At 39.9% G+C, this 27537-nt stretch overlaps 1 protein-coding gene across 3 annotated transcripts; it reads right to left on the bottom strand.

The window, feature by feature from the left end:
• Nucleotides 1-620: 620 nt before the first annotated feature.
• LOC135484057 (phospholipase DDHD1-like) lies at nucleotides 621-26281 on the bottom strand. Of its 3 annotated transcripts, none has more exons than XM_064765144.1 (16): nucleotides 26144-26281; nucleotides 23821-24395; nucleotides 21509-21679; nucleotides 19367-19501; nucleotides 17468-17606; nucleotides 16378-16493; nucleotides 14099-14205; nucleotides 13288-13399; nucleotides 12525-12601; nucleotides 10505-10572; nucleotides 10136-10211; nucleotides 8826-8882; nucleotides 7703-7852; nucleotides 6534-6729; nucleotides 5152-5316; nucleotides 621-4851 (listed from the first exon to the last, which is right to left on the bottom strand). In XM_064765144.1, the coding sequence occupies exons 2-16, from the start codon at nucleotides 24284-24286 to the stop codon at nucleotides 4694-4696; spliced, it is 2193 nt and encodes a 730-aa protein (XP_064621214.1). In that variant the 5' UTR covers nucleotides 24287-24395; nucleotides 26144-26281; the 3' UTR covers nucleotides 621-4693. The 3 variants fall into 3 exon arrangements, with proteins under 3 accessions (XP_064621214.1, XP_064621213.1, XP_064621215.1); XM_064765143.1 differs by having other exon boundaries at nucleotides 6510-6729; XM_064765145.1 differs by lacking the exon at nucleotides 8826-8882 and having other exon boundaries at nucleotides 6510-6729.
• Nucleotides 26282-27537: the final 1256 nt, after the last annotated feature.

Genomic DNA, 27537 nt, shown 5'->3' on the forward strand with positions numbered 1-27537 from the left:
TGAGTTCGGCTCTCCATTCAGGACAAGAAAAAGTCGCTGTTTGTAAGCCGGGCACTTCCTAAAATAAATAAAATTTGGGTCATAATTAGCGAGGCCTCTTTCCACGAAATGTTGATCATGTCACTTCTAATTGGTTTTTTCATTACTTTTGAAGTCAGCGGTAATCGAGAGCGAGCAGGATGTAAAAACCCTGGATATTATGGTGTTCTGAAACCGAACTACTTGGAAACGAGCAAATTCAAGCCAGACACCTCTTAGATGTCATATCACTGTTACAATCAGTTCAAGAGACAACATGCTTCGATACAGAAAAACTGAACCAACCCCCGCACTTCCACATAGAGGTTGGCAGGGGAAATGTTTTTCAGTTCTTTCCACTCAAGTCATATTGGCAATGTTGTCTGGGCCCAAATAATGCTTTTGACAAGATACACGTATTTATACATGTAGGTATCCGTTATTAGTTACTTGGGTTAATATTAGTCAACCCGAAGGGATAACAATCATTAAATGATCGGTTAATGTCTGTTTTGGAGAATACTGTTCTGTGTGACACTGAAGTGAGGACCTAGCTAACTATTAAGGTTGCCAATATGGCTTTGTGACTAAAGATTGTTTGCCTCCATCTGCTTAGTCAGTCTTGAGAAAGTAGACCCTACTTCGAAATCAATAACATGAAGAGTACTTTGCATTCAAAAAATACTTTATTTAAAGACAAAATTATCAGACAAAATACTTCTTGAACTTTACATACACCATGCAGCTTTGACATGTTTGAAAATCACAGTAAAATTAAACATCACCTGACTGGGATGAACTGAATTGAAGGTTGAGACAAATCTGTAGAAATTAAAGATTTTGAAAATGATATATGACCCTTTGTGAATTCAAACATAAATACATAAACTTTGCTAGTTTGTACTTGCAAGTACATCTGGTAAGTTTCAAAATGAATCATGGCTTGAATGCAATTACACAGTTGACAAATATGAATTGCGTTGAGCTTCTTCTTAAAGTTAAATCTGCAACTAAATCATTGTGCTGGTACAGGTAAATCATAGAAATAGGTTGGATTAATCAAGAGAATACGACTTTGGAAAATATAACTTCGGAGAATATTTCTAAGGGGTTTTTTAGTGAGTCTCAGAGTGAGGTTTTTTGTGTGACTTACTATAAAGCACTGAAGAACTATATCAGAACCTGATAGCACTACAGCAAAAACGAAATGCATCGGGATAGAACAACTACTTGTTTATACTGCTCTAAAGTACATGCCACCTAAGTGTTCATGGTAAAATTAAGCTCAAGTCCCTCATGTTAGGAGCCAGGATTCCTAATGGCAGCCAAAAGAGGAGCAACAGAACAAGAACAACAGCAGTCCCCTGTTCAGAGGGCGCTTGGAACAAACCATAATCAGGATAGAGCTCCCTGTTCAGAGGGTGCATGGAACAAACCATAATCAGGATAGAGCTCCCTGTTCAGAGGGTGCATGGAACAAACCATAATCAGAATAGAGCTCCCTTTTCAGAGGGTGCATGGAACAAACCATAATCAGGATAGAGCTCCCTGTTCAGAGGGTGCCTGGAACAAACCATAATCAGAATAGAGCTCCCTGTTCAGAGGGTGCATGGAACAAACCACAATCAAAATAGAGCTCCCTTTTCAGAGGGTGCATGGAACAAACCATAATCAGAATAGAGCTCCCTGTTCAGAGGGTGCCTGGAACAAACCATAATCAGAATAGAGCTCCCTGTTCAGAGGGTGCATGGAACAAACCATAATCAGAATAGAGCTCCCTATTCAGAGGGTGCATGGAACAAACCATAATCAGAGTAGAGCTCCCTGTTCAGAGGGTGCCTGGAACAAACCATAATCAGAATAGAGCCCCCGGTTCAGAGGGTGCATGGAACAAATCAAAATCAGAATAGAGCTGCCATCTGCAATTCTGTGTTCAACTTATACTTTGCTATAATATAACTGGAAAGGGTCCGCCCATAAAGCACAACGTCACGAACGGGAGGGTTGTTGGTGGCAGAGTGCATGAGAAGCGGGTTTATCCAAGAGCACACTTAGGCAACCAAAGCAATTTTTCGCAACAAGCACCATAGCAGTGAGTGTCGTCGGTGATGCAATCTCGTGATGTTGTTCTGCTCGTGATGTTGTTCTACCCGTGATGTTGTTCTACTCGTGATGTTGTTCTACTCGTGATGTTGTTCTACTCGTGATGTCGTTCTACTCGTGGTGTTGTTCTACCCGTGATGTTGTTCTACTCGTGATGTTGTTCTACCCATGATGTTGTTCTACTCGTGATGTTGTTCTACTCGTGATGTTGTTCTACTCATGATGTCGTTCTACTCGTGGTGTTGTTCTAAATCGCATTTCACTTGCCTTGTGGTGTATGTGCCACCATGGATGTATTATTAATTATTATCATTATCAATAATACCTTCATGGTGGCACCGACAAAATTGCTGGTTATCATGCACTACCAGTATACATTATAGAATGTATGGAGGGAGGTTAGGACCAGTGCGTAAGGTGTGTACAGAGGGAGGGGGTCTGAAAAAGGTGTGTACAGACTTTATTGACAGCCCCCATCACCATGACTAACGAATTACTGAAACACACTAAAAATGCATTGAAATGGCAACACCAAACAGGTGGGTAAATGCTTAACTTCTTACGAAATGCACTTTAAAAGAGCTCACATACATGTCAAGTTAGACCATTTCACAAAACAGACTCGTGAGAATTATCCTAAAATGCATGATTTAATCTTTTGTTCAAATCCTAGCACGAGCCTGGGAGGGTCAGGGAGGAAAACCTCAGCACCAAAAGGGAGTAAAGCTTAAGTAAATGGGTAAAGCTTGATACCTGATAGGAATGGGAATATTATCAACCACACAAAAGTGGACCGTGATCAGCGTTTGACGTAAAAGTTGATGCTGAGGTCAAAGAACGTGGCAGTGAATTACTAAATCAAGGAGAAAGGACTTCACATTGACAATCTACGTTTAAAAGTGTTGCTTCTTTTCAGCACAGTTTCATACAGACGGCCTACAAACGTTTGAATTTGCAACTAAAGTAGTTTATTTTAAAGTACAACAGGTATTCAAGTAAAATTTCAAATTCTTTCTCAAATTTGATATACCACATTTAGCACTTTTAGGCAATTAAGTACAAAGAAGTCAATATCTGAACCTGAAATGTTTCAAACTACTTGATAATATGCCTGATATTTTCAGCACAGATAAAATCTGCACCAGACTGACTCGACCCTTAGTACAATGGCCATTTCATAACAAATGATTAAACTTTCGTTGCATAATTTTGGTCAATATTGTTCAATTTTAGTACCATCTGGAAAATGTACAAACATCTTCAACAGCTTGTGCACCTTTAAAAAACAGTCGGGTCGGATGGTGGTAGCTGGCGCTCCAAAATTGACCTGCAAATGATATTTTATCATGTAGGCCAAAACAATAACTGCAAAAATTCAGGATGGGTTACCCTGAGGAAAAAATTTTTTGCGAGGAATTAAACACCCAATTAAGCAAATTGTATGAATCATGGCAGCAGACATGATTACAGTCGTGTTAAAGAATGGTACAGGTGTGAAAATGCTGCCTGATTTACAAAGGTAGAATCAAAAATCTTGAGGAAGGGAAGAAGGTGATATAAAATGTAGGATATAGATGCCTAAACGGTTATCTTTAAAAACTGTGACAGCCGACTGAGGAGGAAGTAGTCATATTAACGCAAAGAAATGTCAACAACTGTGAGCTTATTAGCTTTCAAGATCCCCTCTACCCATTAGAACAGCTCCAGCTCCGGTCCGGACCCACAAGTTCATCAAAATATCCCAACTCATGTAGCACACAGAGATCAAGCACGTTTTGAGATATTATCACAGAAATATACAATAATCACAATAATTTGTGGAAAGTTCATGTTGAGCAACAGGGTTGATCATGAAGAACCGAATGAAAGAGAATGGCTTGCGACCAACCCAGCAATACTCTAAAACTGATTCTCCATTGTGGCCTTGCTGGCAGTGTTTTTTTATCATTAGACAGTCCAATCATCAGAAGGCTTCAAGTGTGATTACACAAGAGCTTTTCTACTCGGTCACAAAACAAAACAAAAATTCAAAATGCCTTTTAAAAGTCATAAATTGCACTGAAAGCAAAGTGCACAAAATAGGAAAAACCTATCGATGATGTATTTGTCTCTGAATTCTTCAGTCACTTCATATCCAATTCCACAATTAATACATAAATAGAGTCAATGCTTCACCTCTTAATGATGGTGCCTTAAACGAAAAAATCCTAATAGGCCTGAAACCTCTAAACATACCCTATATCTTTACTACTGAATAGCATCTAACTCGATCGGAAAATTCCTACAAAAACAGTACATCGACGATTACAATATTTTCCTTTCAATTTCAAGCTTATGCAAATCAAATAGATTGTTACCTCTGATTTATCTAAAGATTTTCTTTCAAGTTTTGTGCACTGTCAGTCAAAGCTAGAATATTTGGAGAGTTATCAGGTGATATACATATTACATGTATTTCATGCATGAATAATTGATCAACTTGGCAAAGAAAATAACCTCAAATTTAATTCTACATAAACGCAGACTCCATTGCCACCACTCTCCCACCATAGAGAGGCATCAACTCATCCTGTCAGGATGTGGTAGGCCTGTGTTCTGGGTGAAGACTTGTCAAGATAAACAGCGCAACATCTGTGTTCTGCCAATAGGATGTGTGCGAGGTGAGCACAGATATGTAGCTATTTTCCAGGCTTCCTTCCTGCAGCTGGTAGTCAAGACGGAATTCTAAATCTGGAAGAAAATTGCCGAGTATAGCAACAAAACTGTCGAGAAGATGTGGTTGCAGAAGACAAACAAAATAACTACGGTCAGAAATGCGAGGCTATTTCCGAAACTAGTTGGGAGGAAAGTGTTATGTGCCAAACTCTGCCAACTTGGACTAGCAAGTTACAATGAATACTCAATAGAGGAGTGTCTTCAGACAATACCGGCCCAGCACTGATGAAGTTTACTGCACGTCTGAATTGGAAGGCAGTTCTGGTCTGCATTAGAAAATTCAGGCCAACGTTCAATTTCTATTCATATATGTACCTGTATGATCAACTTCTGGTGAAGGTGTCCTCTCGGCTTCTGCCTTCGCCTTCTCCATTAGACGATCCTCAATTTCTTTGGCACTGCTCTCAATTCTCTCCATCTCAGCAGTAAGATCATCGGACTGTCGCCGGCTGAAACGCGCCCAAACATTGCCAATCTTGTCTGAAATGATGGAAGTAACCACACATTTACTTCACACCTGCCAGTTCCACTTTTGGAATTGAATTGAATTGAAATTTACATTTATATACCGCAAAATCCAAATTTTGCTCTAATGCAGTGTTTCAAAATATCGTCTGAACAGATGGGTTTTTAGCCCGCACCGGAAAATAGCGACAGTCTTAGCCTTTCTAATCTCAATGCTGAGCTCATTCCAAAGTCTGGCCGCCTGTAAAAGGAAGCTCCTGCCACCGTACGTCTCCAGGCGATACCTGGGGATCCTCAGGAGACATTTGTCTTCGGACCTCAGGGATCGCCCGGAGTGACAGGATGGGAGGAGCTCGGATATGTAAGCAGGGGCAAGTCCGTTTCTTGCTTTGTATATGAGGAGCATTGGAACACATTCTTTCAGATGTGATGTGCTTTCGTAACACATGTATCCACATCTGAAGATCCTATCGCAAATGTTAGAAACTGCTAGAGACAAAAGAAAGGAGCTACAACTTTCACAAGTCATACGCACTTCATTAATAACAACTAAGCTAAACTATAGTTGAATACATCACATCAGTACACATGATACTGGAAGCCATTGCTCTCGGTCTGTTTCTGATGACACATATGCTAGATTTACACCATGTGACTGTGTGAAATAGATAGAATGGGATCAGGCCGAATACATCACATCAGTACACGTGATACTGGAAGCCATTGCTCTCGGTCTGTTTCTGATGACACATATGCTAGATTTACACCATGTGACTGTGTGAAATAGATAGAATGGGATCAGGCCGAATACATCACATCAGTACACGAGATACTGGAAGCCATTGCTCTCGGTCTGTTTCTGATGACACATATGCTAGATTTACACCATGTGACTGTGTGAAATAGATAGAATGGGATCAGGCCGAATACATCACATCAGTACACATGACACTGGAAGCCATTGCTTTCGGTCTGTTTCTGATGACACATATGCTAGATTTACACCATGTGACTGTGTGAAATAGATAGAATGGGATCAGGCTGAATACATCACATCAGTACACATGACACTGGAAGCCATTGCTCTCGGTCTGTTTCTGATGACACCCATGCTAGATTTACACCATGCGACTGTGTGAAATAGATAGGATGGGATCTGGCCGTCAAAGTACCAATACATCCAGTGCCTAATCAAGCTTACCCCTCACCTGATATAGAAGACGTTTTTGCACCTTTGGCACTCCGAGGCTCTGAAGTGTTATTGTTCTTTTCTTCCTTCTTCTTCTCCTTTTCCTTTGGCGCAAATGGGGCATAGGCCTCTGCTTTCATATTCTGGTATGACTCTTGCTTACTTGCTTCACAACGATGACACTTTAGAGGCAGGACTGTTGCGTAGTGCTTCAGAATGAGCGGTTCCAGTCTATAGGCCTGCGAGTAAGAGAGAGATTATAGGGACTTTATGCATTAAAGGTGCCATGAGACGCTTTTATGAAAATTTTAACTTGGGGTATAAACAATAGAGCATAACATTTGAAACACAAGTGTGAAAACCGCATAAAAATCAAACTACTCATCTTAAAGTTATAGCAGTACGTAATTCAAACATTCCAGGTGGTGAAGGAAGAACAAACTGATGATGTACATTGTGCTGTACTGAAATAATGTTTGGATAGTTTCATGCTCATATTCTAATAACCTTGTCACAGGTATGAGCTTTTAGTGAACATGTTAATGTACAATTTTAAAATATCTGCATGAAACTATAAAAAACTTCATTTCAGTACATCACAATGTACATTATCAGTTTGTTCTTCCTGCACCACCAGGAATATTCTGCCATAACTTGAAGATGGGTAGTTCGATATTTATGCGATTTTCACCACTGTGTTTGTTATCTTATGCCCTATTATTTTTTCCCCGAGTTGAAAAAGGGTTGCAGGTGACCTTTAATATGAAATTTGAACACCTTATGAATGGTCAATGTTCTTGCATCTTTCCCCTTCACTATTCTTACTGCAGAGAGGTCAGTGAACCTGCTTAAAGTCAGTTCTCACACAAACTGCAGGACTTTATTCCAATATTCTGAATAAACAATACATGTGGGGTAAGATATGATCAAGTGGTTCGGAGTTAATGTTGTTGATGATTACTAGCACAAATATGATCCTTTAAATCTTTCATGAGAAAATACAGTAGAACCTCCCTTAGCAGACACCTCTCTATTAAGGACAACCTCTCTATTAAGGACACTAGGTTTGGTCCCAAATTGGTTGTTTTCATTCAATTTGACCTCTCTAATCAGGACACCTCTCTATTGAGGACAGCACTTGTCAGTCCCAAGGTGTCCTTAATTGAGAGGTTCTACTGTATGCGAAAAGGCCGAGGTAATAATTAACTTTACCACTGGATCAGCAGGATGGTATATGTTGAAGAGACGGTTACAAATATGCCGAGGAAGAATGTGATCCTGTGTTCCATTGCCTTTCGGTCGGACACCTCGCAGGGCAAGGAAGACAGCAAGGGGAGAACCCAGGCAAAAGAAGTTCTCCAACTGAAACAGATATCTATGAATATTTAGGAAAAACAAATGACTGTTAGTCGGACAAAGTCATGTGCAACTCTATTTAACTGAATCAAAGCCCTGACAAGAGCTTTTTATAAAACTATATATGAATAAAAAACAACACAGATTGCTTCACAGTGACTAAATGCACATACTGCTACCCCTCTCCCAACCTGGGAAACAAACCAGGCGTTTTTGAATGTAATGGATGGTCCATACTGCCTGCGTAGCTTGGCTCAAATTGAAAGACCGATAACAATTAATCATTCATCAATTTTACTACACGTCCAATATCCATTGTATATTATTAATAAGATGAACCTAAGTATTTAATTAATCCACCTCCATACAGCCTGAAGAAACTGGCACAAATTCAAAAACTGATAACAATCTTTTACCAATTCAACTCTTTTACCAGTTAAAGAATTTGAGATCGGAAACTTTAATAATCTACCATTACATCTACAGAAAACACCAATCACCTTCACAAAATATCCAGAGTATATTTAAATGAAACAATGCCAATTGCTGTGAATTTATTGCGATTTTCTGAAATTGACCTTCCACCTCAAAAACAATGAAGAAGTATCAGCAATATTTCCCAAAAACTTATCAGAAAGCGGGAGAGGCAAATGTACAGCGAGATGGCCACCCAACCATTAGAGAGAAGCAGGAGGTACCAGGTCTGCTGTAAAATAACAATTTCTAAAAGGCCGCTGGCCAACTGTAAATACTCTGAAAGTTATAAGCTGCAGTTGCTGTTCCCGCCAGTGGATTCCTTGGCACTTGAAGCCAGTAATAAAATATAAAGCAACACCAAGCCAATATATTCGGAAGTTAATTTACAGAGGACCAGGGTCCCTTTTGTCGCCGCAAAATTCTGAAATCAGACTCGACTTTCTTCATCTCACATGCACCCATGGCATGCCTACCACCATGACATAAGGTAGACCAATGTTACCTTTGGAAGGACCCGCCATAGGGGGCCCGATTTGACGTTATTGGGGAAATTGCCTTCCTGAAACCAGGGCATGGAGGTGATGAAATAGAAATTCACTGGACGTGGAAGTGCTTATGACATTCTGATCATGCTTAGGAATAACTAAATCTAAAATATTATATGTACGAGTTTGCAATCAGAGTTGGAGATTTCTCTGCACAAGTGAGATTTAATCAGTGTCCAACTAATCATTGTTATTATAATCACTGACTACCAGTACAATTAACCCTGGTCATAACAATTATTTTATCATCGCCAGACAACAATCAAGTATGATAATGGAATCTGGCTCTCAAGGTCCAAAGGAATGATATATGATAATTTCAGTTTGACCTAGGAAACTAGAGAGAATACTATGTGTATGCATATCCCCTAACGAATGATATTGCAGTACTGGCCACCAGCTGTTCAAGAGAGAATTAGTTTTTATAATAGAAAAGCATGAAATTGATTTCATTTTACGAGTGTTGATGGAGAATCAATCAATCATGAAATGCAATTCAATAAGTACATTTGATTAAAATCGGCCCAGTTCTGATAACTAGCACGAGACCAACCTAATTCCTCCTTTTTATGTTAGTGTCACAATCCATACTTCTGTTCTGAATATTAGGTTGAGTTTTATCACCACGGAGGGTAAAATGCATCTAGGTCGGGAAATATGTATCACGGGCAGCTCTGCAACTAGGCAACTGAGGAACAGAAATAGCAGCCAGGGCAGTAAAACGGGCTTCACATTTCACACCAGCCAGTTTGGTAAACGGTCACAGTTCCAATGACGAACCCAGCAATTTGCAAGGCCAAACAAAAAACGATTTGCAACTTGATTTCTGTTCAGTTTCAATATCACCCTGAAGAAGTAGTATTGCCTGAGTTTTAAACATGCCATCCCTATATCAGAGTGAAAATGCTATCCAACCAACCAACTTTGAAAGTGCAGTTACTGAATTCCCACGGTGAATGTAATCCCCGCTTACACATATACTCAACCTTAAAGGGACAATATAGGCAGCAGCTAGGCAGGCAAGATAAAGTTACACAAAGTTACCAATAGGGTCTCTCGCATCTCACAGTACGTCGAAATGATTCACGCTTGTACGAGGAATACATTCAGTGCTAAATCTGACATGACCCAGGGCCCTTACTGTGTATATCAGTCACTTGAAGATGGCCAAATTGGCCCCTCTGCTCCTGCCTGTAGTACCCCTTTAAGATTTTGCCCTTTTCAAAACCTGCGATTGCCAAGCCAGGCAAAGCAGTCATAGACTTACCCTGAATTTCAGAGTGGGTACTTTGAGGTGTTGTCTTTCTGCTAAACTCAGGAGTTCTACTTCCAATTCACTCACTCTGAAAGCAAAGATTAAACCATACATTGGAGGTCTAGTGATTGTGTATAGTCATGGAAGAGGCTAACTTTGAACAGTGGTCGCCAGGCCTGAGAAGCTGTTTACATACAAGTTAGAAAAAGATTAAAATCGCTCACTCAAAAAGACATGAAGCACACTACTAAATCATCATGAAATAAGTATTTACTTAAAAACCACGAGTGAGAAAATAGGCAGTGAAAAAGTTTCTAAAGATCAAACGTGGTATTTACTGGAAGATATTGAAACCTCTTATCAATATGTAACATTCTTTACCTTTTCCTAGCCTTTTCAAGTTCAGAGATCAGACCAGAAGCACCATCGGCTTGACTGCACTGTTCTTCCTGGAGGGAAGAAGTCAAAATGATTATCAATTAACTTGACCATCCGGTGACATGACAGCAAGTTGCCACAGAAAAAGTCACAGACCACAACTCAACCCCATGACTTATTCAGAACCACTAGACATTATCGAATTCAAAATTGCTAAAACTATCGCAGCTGGTACTAACACTAACAGCCATAGACTAATTTTCTGCTCTGTAAGTTACTGTCCCAAGCTATTACAATGACTACCAGTGTGTTGGTGTGTTGTTAAAGTAGTTAGCATATACATCTGAGAGATGCCTATAAGAATGGCTGTGACATTTGTAATTAAGCATATCATCCGGAAAATGGCAGCGATTGAGAAATGAGCAAGTGATGATTTTTGTGTCAAAGGGCAATGATGAGGAAGAAAATAAAGATATTATAGACATTGTAAAAATACTTAAGTAAAAGATTAGGAGATATACGACAACAAGTTTGAATAATAATGTAGAATATGGACAAGTATCACTAGACAAAAACGTGAAGAATAATGAACTCAGAGGCAGAAAATTGAAAATCACATTCTAATAAAATGGTGTTCAGTTTGATGTTAATCAAAATTTCAAGTAATTTCAGCTAAGAATAAAAAAAAGCCGGTCAATAAAATCTTCCTAAACTTGAAATGATGATGAAAATTATTATCAAAACAACAAGATTAGAAGTCTGAATGAATGTAACTGCTACTGACCATGAACCAATAGTCCTTGGGCTTATATGTTTAAAGGGGAAGAGAAGCATTGTTTAGAAATGCAAAATTGTTAATTGGCTTTGACACTGATTCACTGCTGGCGATTCTGTGAGAAATGCAAACTCTGTAAAGATGGCTATGACACTGATTTACTACTTGTGACGCTGTGAGAAATGCAAACTCTGTAAAGATGGCTATGACACTGATTCACTGCTTGTGACTCAGTGAGAAATGCCAAGTTGGTAAGAATTGCTGTGACACTGATTCACTGCTTGTGACTCTGTGAGAAATGCAAACTCTGTAATTGGCTTTGACACTGATTCACTGCTTGTGACTCTGTGAGAAATGCAAACTCTGTAATTGGCTTTGACAATGAATCACTGCTTGTGACTCAGTGTGAAATGCAAACTCTGTAATTGGCTTTGACACTGATTCACTGCTAGTGACTCAGTGAGAAATGCAAACTCTGTAATTGGCTTTGACACTGATTCACTGCTTGTGACTCTGCGAGAAATGCCAAGTTGGCAATTGGCTTTGACACTGATTCACTGCTAGTGACTCTGTGAGAAATGCAAACTCTGTAATTGGCTTTGACACTGATTCACTGCTTGTGACTCTGCGAGAAATGCAAATTTGGTAATTGGCTTTGACACTGATTCGCTGCCTGTGACTCTGTGAGAAATGCAACGTTGGTAATTGGCTTTGACACTGATTCACTGCCTGTGACTCTGTGAGAAATGCAACGTTGGTAATTGGCTTTGACACTGATTCACTGCCTGTGACTCCGTGAGAAATGCAAAGTTGGTAATTGGCTTTGACACTGATTCACTGCTTGTGACTCTGTGAGAAATGCAAATTTGGTAAAAATTGCTGTGACACTGATTCACTGCCTGTAACTCTGAGAAATACAAGCTCGGTATGAATGGCTGTGACACTGATTCACTGCCTGTAACTCTGAGAAATACAAGCTCGGTATGAATGGCTGTGACACTGATTCACTGCCTGTAACTCTGAGAAATACAAGCTCAGTATGAATGGCTGTGACACTGATTCACTGCCTGTAACTCTGAGAAATACAAGCTCGGTATGAATGGCAGTGACACTGATTCACCTGCTTATGAAACAATATTGACTGTAGAAAGTTATCAGAGAAGCGGACTTTCATATTTTAAGTGGATCATCAACCTTTTTTTCAAGGAAAGATATTGGAGCCTATGATGACAAAAGAAAACTACTCACTATCACATTAGCTACATATTGGTCATAGAGCTGGATGGGATTCCAACCCATAATGATATCATACGTTATCACACAACCTGGAAAACAAGAAAAATGTCCATATACATGTAACACGAAGATACTTGTACAGTACCTGAAACTATTTTTGACCAGCCACGCAAAAAGGCCGGTAGGGACCAAATTCATGATATTGAGTTATATTAGTGGATTGTAGTATAGTACCTTATAACATGTAATTTCAGAATAACTTAGAATATTTTGAAAATCTTCATTAATTAGCATATTATGACATCATATCCAAGATATCTCCGCTCACCATTGTTCAAAAACCCAGTCAAATTTCACACTTTTTTCATGAAATAAAAGATAATTTTGTGGACACTTCATATTCTAAACCACTTGAGTCAATAGGGGATTCTCGTGATGTCAACGCACGAATTGGCTGGAGTTAAAAACCCACCGAACCAGGAAGTAAACACTCTACACGTGGGTTTTACGCACGAGATCTAAATGGCCTATTTCTTGATAACAACGTCACCGCGCGAAGGTACCTTTTTGCATGTCTGGTCACATTTGTCCACTATTCCATGTCACGCCATTGATACAACAGCGTCCTGCATCTAAAATCAATGAGCAACACAATACATCGACCTGAAAATTCTTCCCAAAGATATCAGCCTCATCATAGGTGCTGCCTGCCTACTCTCTGCATGAGAGTGATAACAATATGAAGCCACCAGTACTTCCAGGGAAATTAGCTTACCTAAAGAATGGGCCACAATAGAGACCTTTCCTCTATTTGCTTCGAAGTATGGATGGCGTGCACAGAACATACTATACAGTCGGTTCAGCTCCGTCTGGAGACCATGGGTGATCTGGAACAAGCACAAATATGTTGAAGGCATTTTTTAAAATCATGGGCTAAGGCTGAGAACTGAGACTGCTCTCATTGACAATTGTGTTATTTACCTAGTACTAGTTGGTACCCATCCTACGGATGGGTTGTACTGGTACGGGCGTTGTCAATTGAGTATTTCTTTGAACACCCACTGTCACTACCCCGAGACGTCAAGTTAGCCCAAGGTCTGCTGATTGTCGCACTCCCCGAGACTTCTCACCGAACACATGTCCAAATGACCGAAGACATAGATGCGCGATCCACGGCTGACTCGGAAATGAACACGGGTAGGTTTACCATGTCAAATGGAGTTGTCACAGAATCACCAATATCTGAGCAAAAAACACTTAAAAAACTTGGGAAGATCCCCAAATATTCCCAGTTTCGGTGGTGCAGCCGCAAGATAGCAATGACAGTAACTCACACTGGAAAAATCACGTCATTCGACTAAAGGAGTAAGCTGAAATGCATTCCTCAGTGCTCTGCGCCCAACTCCGAGATTTATTATAGATTAGGTATTTTGATACTAAATATGACTCAGATCCTACCAATCACAAATCTGTTTTAGGTGATACGAAACTGATATATATGACTCAATTTCAATCTTGCACATGTTCTTTTTTCAAGTAGACACAAACAGGAGAAACAACTCGAAGAAAAACAATATGCGACATACCTCCGATCTGTACAGTGGGCTGGTATAGTAGAGGATGTCCATGGCACTGCTGTTGAGTATTGTCCGCAACCCCCGAACCTTGCTTGGGGTGATCGAATCCACGGTGTCTGCAAACAAATGAAAATTGAAGACGCCTTCTCGCAAAGCGTTCTCAAAATGTCAAATTTTGTGATACCCAAAATAATTGCAAATATTTATTCATCAGATTTTTCTAATAAACAGAACCTGTCTGGAATAATGTGAGACATGAATTGTTCATCATCAGGCTGTCTGCCACACCAGTGTACAATATTGTGTTATTTCGCAGTATTGTGGTCATCAAAGTGTTAAACTAGGATCAATTATATATATACAAAAGCCTGCTTTTCAGTTCTGACGCAGTATGTACCTATTGATCTCTAACAGCAGGTGCTGAAGAGCACACAAGAGCATCATTCTGTAATTCCTCCACACCAGCACTAGGCCTTTACGTAAGAAACCAATGGTTGACAAACTGAAGCGGCTTTCGGCACCAGCAGTTTGGGGCATAAACCAATGGTTAACAAACAGTTATAAGTTGAATAATTCAACATGCATTTAGAAAGGAAAGGGGTCATAAGCCCTCATGATTCATCTCCACTATGATTTGTGAAGATCTTTCAAACTGGGGGGATTTAAAGTCTCTGGTATCTTTTGAAAACTGGTTGTTGATGGTGATGGTAACACGTTATGACCCCTTTCCAACTAACTGGAGAGTACAATTTGATAGTGCTTTGAAACATGAGACATACATGCACAAATTAATGATGCAACAGAGAAACTTCAGAGCCCACAACATGCATAGGTTGAACAACTCACTGTTATGTACCTTTTTTCACATCTGCGAAGTAAGCACATGCTAGTTTCTCGGAAAAAGTTTTTTCCAATGACAAATGTTACCCAAGATTCAGAAACTGCCACACTGACCACCCGTAAACCAACATGGAACTTAAGTGCAAGGATCTCCTGGTTTCAGAACAGTGCTGTTGCAGTGTTTCAAGTGGGGGATCACCAGAAAATGTGACTCGCTCTACCAAAACTAGGCGCTTGTCGCATCTGAACTTGACAGGTTGATACGGACTTGTTGTTCATTTCCCTATTGTAGACCTCTTGTGAAATCTATTACAAACTGATTTGGTCACATTTCACAAAAGGTCTACAATAGGGAAATGAACAACAAGTCCGTATCAACCTGTCAAGTTCAGATGTGACAAGCGCCAAGTTTTGGTAGAGCGGGTCACAAATATGGTATTCCAGCCACAGGGCCTCTCATTGTTTTGAGGTAGGTTTACTTGTGAGAGAAGTTTACATCACATCAGTGGTCGACTTAAACAGGCAAAACTTGAACACGATAAGACGGCAGGCAGGGCTGGAGTTGGTAGGAAAGGGGTCATGACACACAACCAATAACCAATCATGGACAACACCATGTACGAATTGAAACAACCAGTGACCAGTGTGCCTGGAAATGGGAGAGAATCACAGGAACATCTTATAGCTAACAGAACCTACTCACAGGGAACTTCTGTTTTCCATTGATCGAAGTCTTAAGAGAAATGTCATGCATTCATGAAGTGAGGTTTTATTTGAACTCCGACTTGTGTATTAACTATTAAGTGCATTTTTGGTGATTTGGAGTATATTAGGGTTGACCATAGGTACATGTCATTTTGGCTAGACCTCCAAATCCTAAATCCTTAGAACTCCTTCCAAACGTAGCAAATTCTCATTTCAAGGGCTGAAGTCTGTTCTGTGTTTTCCAGACAACAGCCTCCAGGGTTTTAAATGAGCATTCACTACGTTTTGAAGAAGTTCTAATTGCTTTATGACATCAAGTTCAAGCCAAAATGGCGGTGCCTTTGGTCAACCCTTAATTCATGAGGTGGGGATGACCACAATCCTACCGAAGTGACATTGTCAGCCAATTTAAAAACTGACAAAGAGCGAAATCGTTTCACTGACCACCTGGAAACCAACATGGAAGCTTCCCTAAGACTACTATTGTAACTGTACATGACTTATGTTTATCACCTTACTGCTAAGACTACAGGTATGCAAAATGTCTGCCAATGAATAAAACTAACCATCAGCCCATGCCACCTTCACTAAATCTAAATCAATATAGAAAATCCTCGTCTTTACAGCGTGCATGACTGCTTGCTCTGTGTCATTACTTTATTACCACAAGTTGAAGCCAAAAAAAATATCATTACCGATGACCACACAGGTCGTGAAAATGAAATTGCTAAAGATGACCTCACCTCCATCTAATTTCAAGGTTGACCTCCATTCTACCGGTAGAAACTCTGCCCTCTGATTACTCTCTTCAACACGGGAGAAGTATTTGCTCTTCATTTTTGCAACTGATTCACGCAAGCTGCAAACGAAGAGAGAAACAATCAGTGAATAAGAAATTGTCCCCACCAATGACCTTCATCCCTAGATCACCTAATGGAATCAGCTGCACCCTCTCTAGTCTAAGCATCTTCAACCTCTTCGAGTCATGACCAACCACCTCTCCGAGAAAATCCAGCCACCAACTGGAGACCACCTCTCAACGAGGTCCTCGCATGGACCGTACAGCGAACTGATAGCTTTCTCATTGTGATGAGGCTATGCCAGTACCACTAAGGGACTGGGTTAAGGTTTTAAAACTGACATTGCATTTCTGATTCCGCTGTTTCAGTTGTTAAAGTTGCTTGTAAGGAAGAAATCGAAGGATATATTTGAACTGTAACAGCTCAAACACTGACGCCAGAGTTACAACATCGGTTTGAAGGCCTCATCATGACTCCTTGTGTGTCCTAGCATAGCCTCGCCACAGTGAGGAAGCTGTAAGTTGGATGAACGGTCCATACAAGGACTTTGTTTACAGTCCAAGGCTGGATTCACTCGGCGAGGTGGTTGGCAATGACTCAGAGAGGTGGGAGTTGCTCGGAGAGGGTGCAGCTGATTCCACGGAGTGTAGATAGTAAGTATTTCCAGACTTTTTTGTAGTTTATTTTCAAGAGTATATAAAAAAAATTATGGAGAGTCTGCATACCGATCTTACAATTTATGCTAGTTGACCCACCGACTCTGGTCACGATCCCATCAAGCTCTCATCATGTTCAAATGCGAGGTTCCATTCTGTGCTTGCGTGACGTCATGTCACGTTAAGAATGATGACGTCAGATCATTTTGATGACACGACACCATCTACGAACGTAACACCTGAATCCCTCTATTTTAACAGGAACATGATGGGAGCTTGAAGCAATCATGACAGGTGTTTGACAGAAACATGACAGGAGTCTGTGGATCAGCCACATCAATCCGAAGTCCTGTAAAACTCGCCAAACTGCGACATACTCAGCACAACTTTTGATGATGCTCCCCGTCTCCATCTTCTGCCCTATTCCATGAATAACAAAGACAAGGTGGGTGATATCTGGCGGTTTATCATCAGGTTTAGCTTCAGCATAATAACCTCGGTGCAGCTTGCTACCTCCTGTAAGAGATAAACACAGTCATTTTCCATCCAGATTATGTGGCCTGACTTTCCAAGATTTTCCTGATCTGTGATGATACGCTATTCTACAGGGTGGCCCAGAATTATTTTCCCTCACACAACGGATACACAATAGAATTCTATTGTGCAAGTGAATATAATTCTGGGCCTCCCTGTAGTATGCCAAAATCATACATACAGCAATCGTGAATATCTCTCTTAAAGGGACAACTAGGGCATGGGATTTACCTGGCCAGGAGGATAATGTGCCAACTTGACACCATGCGCCGCCACTTGTAGTATTACACTGATGCTGTTCTCTGATAACGATTTTCACCAGTGTTGGAAGGCAGTTTGGGGGTCTGACTTGCGAATTAACGGCAGACCTAAGGTTACACCCCGTTCTAGTGCATTGCTGATTGCAGTTCAAAGAGTTTTCATTAGTCCTGTTTGGAGAAGTTGTGGTCCTGCTGGAATCCGTTTTTGTACATATAAAACCAACATATCTTATGTCCATGTTGGCCCTTTAAAGGATAATCTCAGAACTGGTAAATGTTGTCCCGCCATGTTTACAGCTCAGGTCATATTGAATGGAAATGGCCTAGTTGAGAACGAAATTAGCATCCATAGAGAAGGGATCCCACTAATAGAGGTGTCCTCTGAGGATGGTTCTACTGTACTTGCCCAGCAGATTCCCCGAGAACACCAGACACCAAAAAGCAGGGATATAATAATAGCGTATGTAAATGTCTCCAACGAAACAAATACTTTTGTACACAAACGGACCCAGCTGTGAAATGAAAAAAAATATCAGGGAGAATCAATCGATAGGAAACTGCGATCATACATCATATGCAGTGTGATCAAATTACAAAAGATTATCAGATTTCATTCTAAAGTTAACTATTGTATACATGTATGCAAAATAGTCTATAGTAGGACTTCACACAACATGTCAAACAGACCAATGCAGACAATATAGGATCAGGAGCAGCACCAATTGATTGATTAAAACTCCACCACTGCACCATCGACTTGTACTATCAAGAGGCAGGTGTTTGAAGAGGACCCGAAATGGAAGTGCTGCAAAACTGGCAGTGATTGTAATGCAAAATAGACAGGTGATGCCCAAATATATGAAAGTTTATGTATTTACAATAGTGACATGCAGGTACATATGTAAAACAATTTTAACTGGTCAGCGTGAAACTCATTTCATTAGCTTGCAAAACTGTGTCTGTGGCCTATTTTGTATGGAGTTTTTAAAGACAGGTTATGTTTTTTTAAAGGGACAACATAGGCAGCAGCTAGACAGGCAAGATAAAGTTACACAAAGCTTCCAATAGGGGCCTCTCACATCTCACTGTAGGTCGAAATGATTCACCCTTGTACGAGGAATATATTCAGCATGTTTAGTGATGAGTCTGACATGACCAAGTGTCCTTACTGTGTATACTAGTCGCTTGAAGATGGCCAAATTAGCCCCTCTCCTCCTGCCTGGTCTTCCTTTAAAGTACCCTTGACTCATGACCATTACCAGCCACGAATGAGTGCACCCCACGGCAATTGCCAAACTTAACTGCTGCTAAAATGTTCCTTTCTAAAGTTGATGAGACAATGGGTGATATGAATTAAGATAAGACGAGCAAAATTGCTTTTACTTCAATTTTACAGAAAGGCCTCCAGTGTAAATGAACATGGAGTTTTTCGAAAATAGCATTTGCTAAGTCTTTATTCATATCACCCACTATCCAACTAACCTGTGCTTTTCTGCAATCCCAATGTGTTCCCTACTCGTCTATAAAGGCGAGAAGAGGTCGCTTCGCTGTATAGAAACACCTCGTTGATAGCGTACCAGTCAACATGGAAATCTTTGAAGTGCATATGGTGTATCGCTGCAACACAATGCGAGAGAGTATTTTTCAGTCTAAAATGTACATAACATAGAGATCATTGTCGGAAAAATGTATCATAATCATCACTCAGCCTTTTTATTATTTTTGGATATCAAGACCTTACTCAAGAATTCAATTACCTAATGGATGGCATGCCATGGCCTAATGCCCCTTCAACTAAATAATGCATGGCTGGGGCCATTCCAGACTCCTACTGGTCAGATATTCCCGGATAACGCAATGAAACTTATTTCATTAGTGCATTAACTTTTTTTAAGCTTTCTAAATTGTCGCAACCAGACCACAGGTGTCGAGTAAAAGCACCTCAAGAGATATGAAAAAATGCAACGAAGACCTCATGAGGTCAAGGAATATGCCCTGCATTGGATGTGTGGTGCATTAGTAAGCTTTCACTGGTAATCTCATCATCACGCAATGCAGCCTCAAGCAACTTCCACAAAAATTGGCTCCCTGCTCAAATAGCCACAAAATTGAAAGCTACCCAGTACTAATAGACTGTCAATCATAGAAACCCAAAAAAACATTTTTAAAAATATTTCTATGCTAGATTAAAAAACATTGCTATACAAGTCTACCAGCAGTAAGCCTACTGTTACGCTTTGATTTTATTTAAACAACCATCCTCCCATTTAGCATCAACAGAATGGTTACTGCACACACCATGTCCTCATCAATGTTTGGTAGTGCATTGCAAAATGCACTCTACTTCATATAATCAGGAAATTGCCAGGTAGCATTATACACAATTGATGGCGGAGACAGTAATGCTGGCATCCCTTTGTCACCCATGCAAATGCAATTTATAAAATGATATTTTGACAACACTTTTAAGGCAAACAAAAATGTGTGGAAACATCTGACAGTGAAATGTTGTCACAAGAGACAATGGGTGATATGAATAAAGACTAGCAAATGCTTTTACTCCGGTTTTGTACAGGAAGGCCTAGTGTAAATGTACATGGAGATTTAGATAAAAGCATTTGCTAGTCTTTATTCATATCACCCAATAACTGAGGTAATGTGCATTGGAGGGGGAAGTTAAGTGTGTTGCCATGAGTGGTGTGCACAGTGTTTTGTGAAATATGATTTAAAGATTACTAACAACTTCATGAATCTGAGGAGCATCCTGAGGTAATCGCGGGGAAATTTTCGCATCTCACTACTAGTGTGAGGTCCGTTAGAAGCTGATTTCCTCAGGATGCTGATGAGATGCCCTGAAAATCTATTCGGGAGTGTGAAAAGTGGAAAAATAAAGAAGTGTTATAATTACATTTAGAATAAGATTTAAAAGGTGAAATTTTTAAAAGAAAATGGACCATGCGAAACATATATGTATTTTATGATGAAGTTGGGTAAACTTACCGCTAAATTCTATGTTAGCAATGATGATGATTGATGAAAAATAGTGCGATAGCCATTAGTATTTTTAAAAGGGCAAACTAAAAATGTTACACACTTCTTATATAAAAAATGTATGCTTTTATTCATCGGGCCTGACTCAGTCGTAAAGTAATCGCAAAAAATATCATTTTTACTCCAGTTCTAGATACCAATAAGACCCACCCCCTGAATTACAGGGGAAATGGAACCAATTGATTTGCAATGTTAGTACTTAGACAAAAGAGCAACGAATATCAATCCAATGTGATCAGATACATGATTGGCTGCAACTAATGTGACGTCATCAGTATATCTGACGGACATTTTTGATGTGTCGGCAAGTTTCCTGGCCATGTAAAACATACAATAACTAACCACTGCGTCAAAAAATTTACACAAGATGTTCAAAAATATATTTTTAAGCGTAAGTCCATCTCTCAGTCAGAGAAAAAAAATTCTTAGACGGACAATTTTTTTCTGAAACACGGTGATTGTACATTTACACTTTGCAACACGTGCATGTAAGAGATGTCAGTGCACTACAATGGCAATAGCTACTCAAAGCACTACAGTCTACAGTCATCCTACATAGGCCTATAATCTTACCTTTTTTCTGTCCCTTGGACTTGGTTAGTGTCAACGGCTCGTCGGGAATCGTCTCGTTTTCAAAGTTAGCCAAATGTTCCGTCTCAATCTGAGATGCGTATCCTTCCTCCACTGGCTGCCAGGAGCTGTCAAGGAACCATGTGCCACGCATTATGTCTATTTCGTTCATTTCTGAAATAACATATTTTTATAATTTTGTACTTTAAAGAGATCCAGTCGTAGCACAAGTCTTTATTCAGACTAGCTGAACCTGGTAAAAATAACTAAATTAGTGATTAAATTCTTATGCAGTTCATTGGCTACATAATTAACTACTTGAGGGGAACTCGAAACTGCTAACATTTATCAACGGAAGCTTATTCCCGTCTTAGGTTTTAACCGGGCCGTTCAAAACTCCCCAAGTGTTTCGCTATAGGTTTTCTTTAACTGGTCTTTAACTTACGCACATGTACATGTATAACTATCAGCATACATGATGTAGGACACCCATGTGACAAGTTGTTCTGAATTGCAATGGCCACTGACATTACCCTCGGCAACAAAAAAACATTCATTTGCGGTGTCACTCAATTGGGCATGTTCAGCTAAGGTTTTTGATGCCAAATCATTTTTATGGTAGTTACATTCTTGAGTGCAAGTAGATGCTTGGGGACCAGAGACTGAACTCCAGGTTGTGGTAAGAAAAAAGAATTATCTCATCATTATCAGGAGATGTAATAAAGCCATTTCTTTGGTTCTGATAATGTGTTATAAAATGATCTATAGTCTATTGTCAGAAGAAGACACCCTTCAAAATTATCACTTATTCTCAAGAGACTGCCTTGGCATGCAGGTTCAAATACAGTGTATGTCATTTTCATGCATGTTTTTCATGGAAATACGCAAGATGTGTCATTGATCCAGTGTGAGTATGTCAAATAAGCATCCTCTGTACAAATGAACCACATGTACATGTCACATGAAAAAAACGTTCAACAGCTCGGGTATTGGAGTTTTATACGTTATACCCAGTATGGATTAAAGACCAGAAAGATGACAGAGGAGATTAATAGTACAGTGGAACCTCCCACAGCGGACACCTCTCTATTAAGGACAACCACTCTATTATTAAGGACACAAGTTTTGGTACTTCTTTTTCTCCTTCTGCGTTCAACCTGCCCCGACTATAACTTCAGTCCTGTGACGGAATCAAGCGGCTTAAGTTTTGGTCCAACATTGGTCGTTTCCATTCAATTTGACCTCTCTAATCAGGACACCTCTCTTTCAAGGACAGCACTTGTCAGTCCCGAGGGTGTCCTTGATTGGGAGGTTCTACTGTAATCTCTTAAATCATTGGTAATCTGCCATACACGCTATCTTTGTTTATTATTTACATGGAGGAATCTTTCTTCCACTAACCCCATCATCTTTCTGAAGTTTCAGGTTGTCTTGAAATATCTTATCCAATCAAAACATCAACCCAGCAGTTCTCTATATATCCTGAGCAGATGTTTCCAAATCTCAGTATGACTCTGCACAGGACTTCCTTGTTGGAGCAGTTGTACAACAGACAACAACGCCAGACTCCAGACATGCCAGAGAATCCTAACATCATGAATAGAAAGGTCAACTGCAGATTACATGTACTTCTTTGACTTAGAGTGAATTGCTAAAGAACTACATGAACTAAAAAGAAGGAGAATGTCACAAGTCATGCAAGTCACACAAGACCTATCCATGACATACTTGTATCCCCAGTCTGTCTTTCATCAATGTGAATCAAGGTATGAAAGTTGTTCTCGTCAGCTTCATCAAGTGTGCTGTTTGATCAGATTTGGACATTACCCACGTCAACAAGAAGAGGATTATGCCAATAACCATAGAAACCATAACATATGGCTATGCATGGCATCATTCTCTAGTCCTTTCTGTTTCTTCAGTATGTTTCTTGTCAAAGCCAGAGTCAATACTAGGGTGGTCAATATCAAGACTAGTCTTTATTTCATGTAATTCTTAATATCATTTCTCAAATGTTATCGTTAAAATGAAGTCATGACATGGGGATAGTGTGGTGTGATTTTAAAACCAGATCAAAAGCAAGGCAAATCTTTACAGCAATGGACACCAAACTCCCCCCAGTGCCGAAATTAAAAGATTTCAGAAAGTGCGTTGTAAGGAACGAAATCAGCGCCTCTAGTGTCAAGATTGCAATGCATCCCTTCCCAAGTCCTAGCCTGGACTAGGGTTACTTCACACAATTCATCCAGCCAGAGGTGAAACAAATTGAATACAAGATGTAACTTTTGAATTACTGAAATCATCTTGAAACCTACCTGTCCAGTATATTGGATAACACTTTCGATCTACAACATCAGCTTCATAAAGTCCTCCGCGCACCACAATCATCTCAACGTTCTCTTCATGTGTTCCTCCAGTCCCGTAATGAAGCTCACGGTACTTGCACTCTATTCGTAGAGAATCGTAGCCAATGAACGCGCTCCACTTCTTCCCACGAACCTCCCGATAAAACCACCGAACTTGTTCCGGGTTCAGTGGCTCAACATTGTCAATCTTTGGGTACAAATACCTCCGCCTCGATGCATAATAACTTGGTCTCCGGCGAGGCCGAGTTTCACTTTGACACGAGATGTCACTGATTTCTGAGCTTGCATCATCCATGTAACTCCCATCATCCTCGCCGCAGTATGACGACCTCTCACTTGCGGATAACGGATCACCAAAGTTGTCCATCTCAGAGAGGAGGTGGAACTTGCCGTCTGCTGGGGCTGGGAACTCCATGGTGGCTTGTAAGAGGGAACAAGGAATCTAAAGGCCGAAGTTAGCGGTACCTCTCAAGATGCCAGAAATGTCTGATCATGTCTTCATTTTAAATGACAGCTGGTTGGACCTAAAACGTAATGCACATTTTTTTATAATTTTAACTATAGATGCTAATGCCCTGGCAATGGGGACAAGGGGAAAGATAATTCAGGCAATTTCAGGCTTTCTTCTAAAATGGGGAATGAGAGTGATCACCTCCTAGTATCACTCCTGTAGATTTAACACCAAAGCTTTTGTCACTTGTGTGTACATTCCAAACCACGAAAGGTATTCTATTAATAGCAGCTCTCTGAAATACAAAATTAAAAACAAATGATGTCACTGATAGCTCTCATTTATTTTTTTAACACAGGAAAGCCAGCAATTTGGTAATAATGACAGGATGTTGGTTCACCTGTCATTATAACATAATAATGTAATTCTACAATATTATCAAGAGGAGAAAACTATACATTTCATGATAACTTATCAAGAGAACTATCAAGACCTGATTATTTCCCAAGACATGAACAACTTGTACAGTCATATCATGGCCTCTGTCCAAATGTTACTAAATGCAGATAACACACTCTTTACAGTTGTCCTATGACTTCAACATGCAGGGCATGCAATATGAACATTGTACTTTGGCCGCAACTTGATAACAACAAAAATTGATAAGACTTGCTCGTATATTTTTGATAATGATCATGACATCAAGAAAACGTGTTTACATATTCATGTACAATCAGTGAATAAAAAAAACTTGGGACATCAGAGTTTCCGCCAGGATTAAATTTGAGGGGGAGTAAAAAAATTAATTTTTTTTCTAAAATATTTTTTTCTTATAAAGGGTATATGACCCCTCCTGAGATGTTTTTTGGCCCTAAAAACCGCTACAATTGGCTCCCAAATGCTTTTATTTTACATATCAAATCATGAAAATTACTCATTTGACAGTAAAACAAACTTTAGTGCTCAAAATTAAGGGGGGGATATCCCCCCTTGAGATATTTTAGGGGGGATGAATCCCCCCATCCCCCTTCTGGCGGAAACCCTGGACATAAACATAATTTGGTATGGAGGTAGTGAATGGAGGCCACTGTAGGCTGCTGTCCACCTATGTGGGGTCTGTTACATGTCCTTGCTGCTCATAGACACTCGGGTAGAAAGGGACCATGACTTTTGATCTCAGCCAACAGACCCTCACTTATTCATCATTCTCATATATTGAACATCCAGTGTTGTCTTTCTTTCTTCAATTTACTGGGACGCAGTCAACATATTGACTATTACGCCCAGGGAGGGGGGGGGAAGTCCACGCAAGCTACTCATATTTCCCACTTGTTGGGGTCTTCACCCTGCCCTGGGCCCTGGCATAGCCACCAGAAACAGGGAGCCTCGGTACTAAAATTCCAGGGCTCTTCACAACACATAGGCTACAACGTATGAAATACTCAAGGATCTGTTGGATGAGACTAAAAGTTGAGGTCCCTTCTAGGCCTACCTGAGTCGAGAGTGTCTTACTCTTACTGTCTATTCCAGGGCATTTCAAGTGAGAAGATCCCACATGGCCACAGCAGGCAAAGGTGGATAGTAGCCTATAGTGTGGACTCATACCTCCGGCAAAAATCAAGGGTTACGACGCCGGTAATGATATGATGCACTTTCTTCCATCCTGGACCACAGGCATTTGTGAAGGACTCTATGATTCGAGGGACTATCTTTCTGTTTACACCGTACCCATGCACTATGACTATGTACACGACGTACGTATGTCAAACAGTTCATCAAAAACAAAGTGGAATAAAATGATTGACAAAAGCAAAGATTTACCTGAATTGAACAAATCCTGTCTCCAAACATCAATATCTCAAATTAACGCCACCGAAATTTGACAAAAAATATTACATTGCGCTGGAAACAGCAGAAATGTGTGCACTTCCAGAACAAAAATTGATATTTCGTCGTCGACCTGTCAGAAGCAAAGGTCAAGGCCAATCAATGATTTAGCCTCAAAGTGGCAAATATAAATTTCATTCAAATAGCCATCGCAATCAAATATGTCACTAGATATTACAACAGACAACTTTAAACTATTATGATGATTATAATCACATCCAAACTGTTCCCAATTTACTTTTGTTTTAATACTTTTAATTGGTTTCGTTACGTCCACTAAAATAGAAAGGTCACAGGTCATCAAGGTCATATCAGGAAGTTGAATGAGTTTGTGAATTTTATAACAGAAATAATCGCAAAAGGAACAGTTTACACTTGCAGATAATATCTTAATGTACGACTAAGACAGAGTGCGACCTGTTATTTTGTTTACTTTGAATCCTTTGGTGTATGATGGCTTATTTGTGTTGAAATCATCAACAATCAGTTGTTCAGTGTATTTTCGTACATGCGTAGTGCTTTGCATGCATGACAGGATGTCCCAAAAGATATCCAAGCAAAGAGTTGAAATGGGGAATTCGGTTACCATATTGAACAAAATGAGAAATATTCTGCCACAATGTTTATAGGACAAGGACGATTTATTTACGTCTGAATGATTACCATATAGTGCATCTCAGTTTCTTTCTGCATGCCATAAGTCTCTACTAGGCCTACAAACCAACTGAATAGTGAATTACTAGCCCTTGTATTGGTATCTTTTTCAGACGACATCAGTGAAGATTGCCATGATAGCTTTGCGATGGTGTGGCCTTTGATTTTGGGATTTGCAAGAACCTATGCAACATATATAGTGTGGCCTGTTGCGTTTGTTGTTGGTGTGGTCGGTTACAATATCGAGGCGTATAGGAGAGAAGGAAGAGAAATAGAGTGGAAATCAACAACGACCGAGGACGAACGCCACGAGAGACAGTTCAGGGAAAGTGAGCAACACGACGTGACGGATGTAAAAGAACTGAAATATATACCTAAGCATATCTTTGATAAGAATAAGTAGACTGATTTTGCAGAGCAACTAGTAACTACATTCGGGTCAAAATAACTTTGGCATCAAGATTGGAGATACGGTGACTTGTGTTGTAACTATTTTCTGACTTCGTCAACAGATTCCAAGCAAGAAACTCGCTGGTGATTTTCTGTTAGAAGGTGGTTGAAATTCTGCATGATGGCATTGGGAAAAGTTCCAAAGATTTATATTGGTTGGGCTGTGATTATGACATGTGGACTGGGAGGATTTGTATATGCTAGAGATCAGGTGATAGCTAATA

The sequence above is a fragment of the Lineus longissimus genome, chromosome 3, assembly GCF_910592395.1.
Source record: "Lineus longissimus chromosome 3, tnLinLong1.2, whole genome shotgun sequence".
NCBI classification, from domain to species: Eukaryota; Metazoa; Nemertea; class Pilidiophora; order Heteronemertea; family Lineidae; genus Lineus; species Lineus longissimus.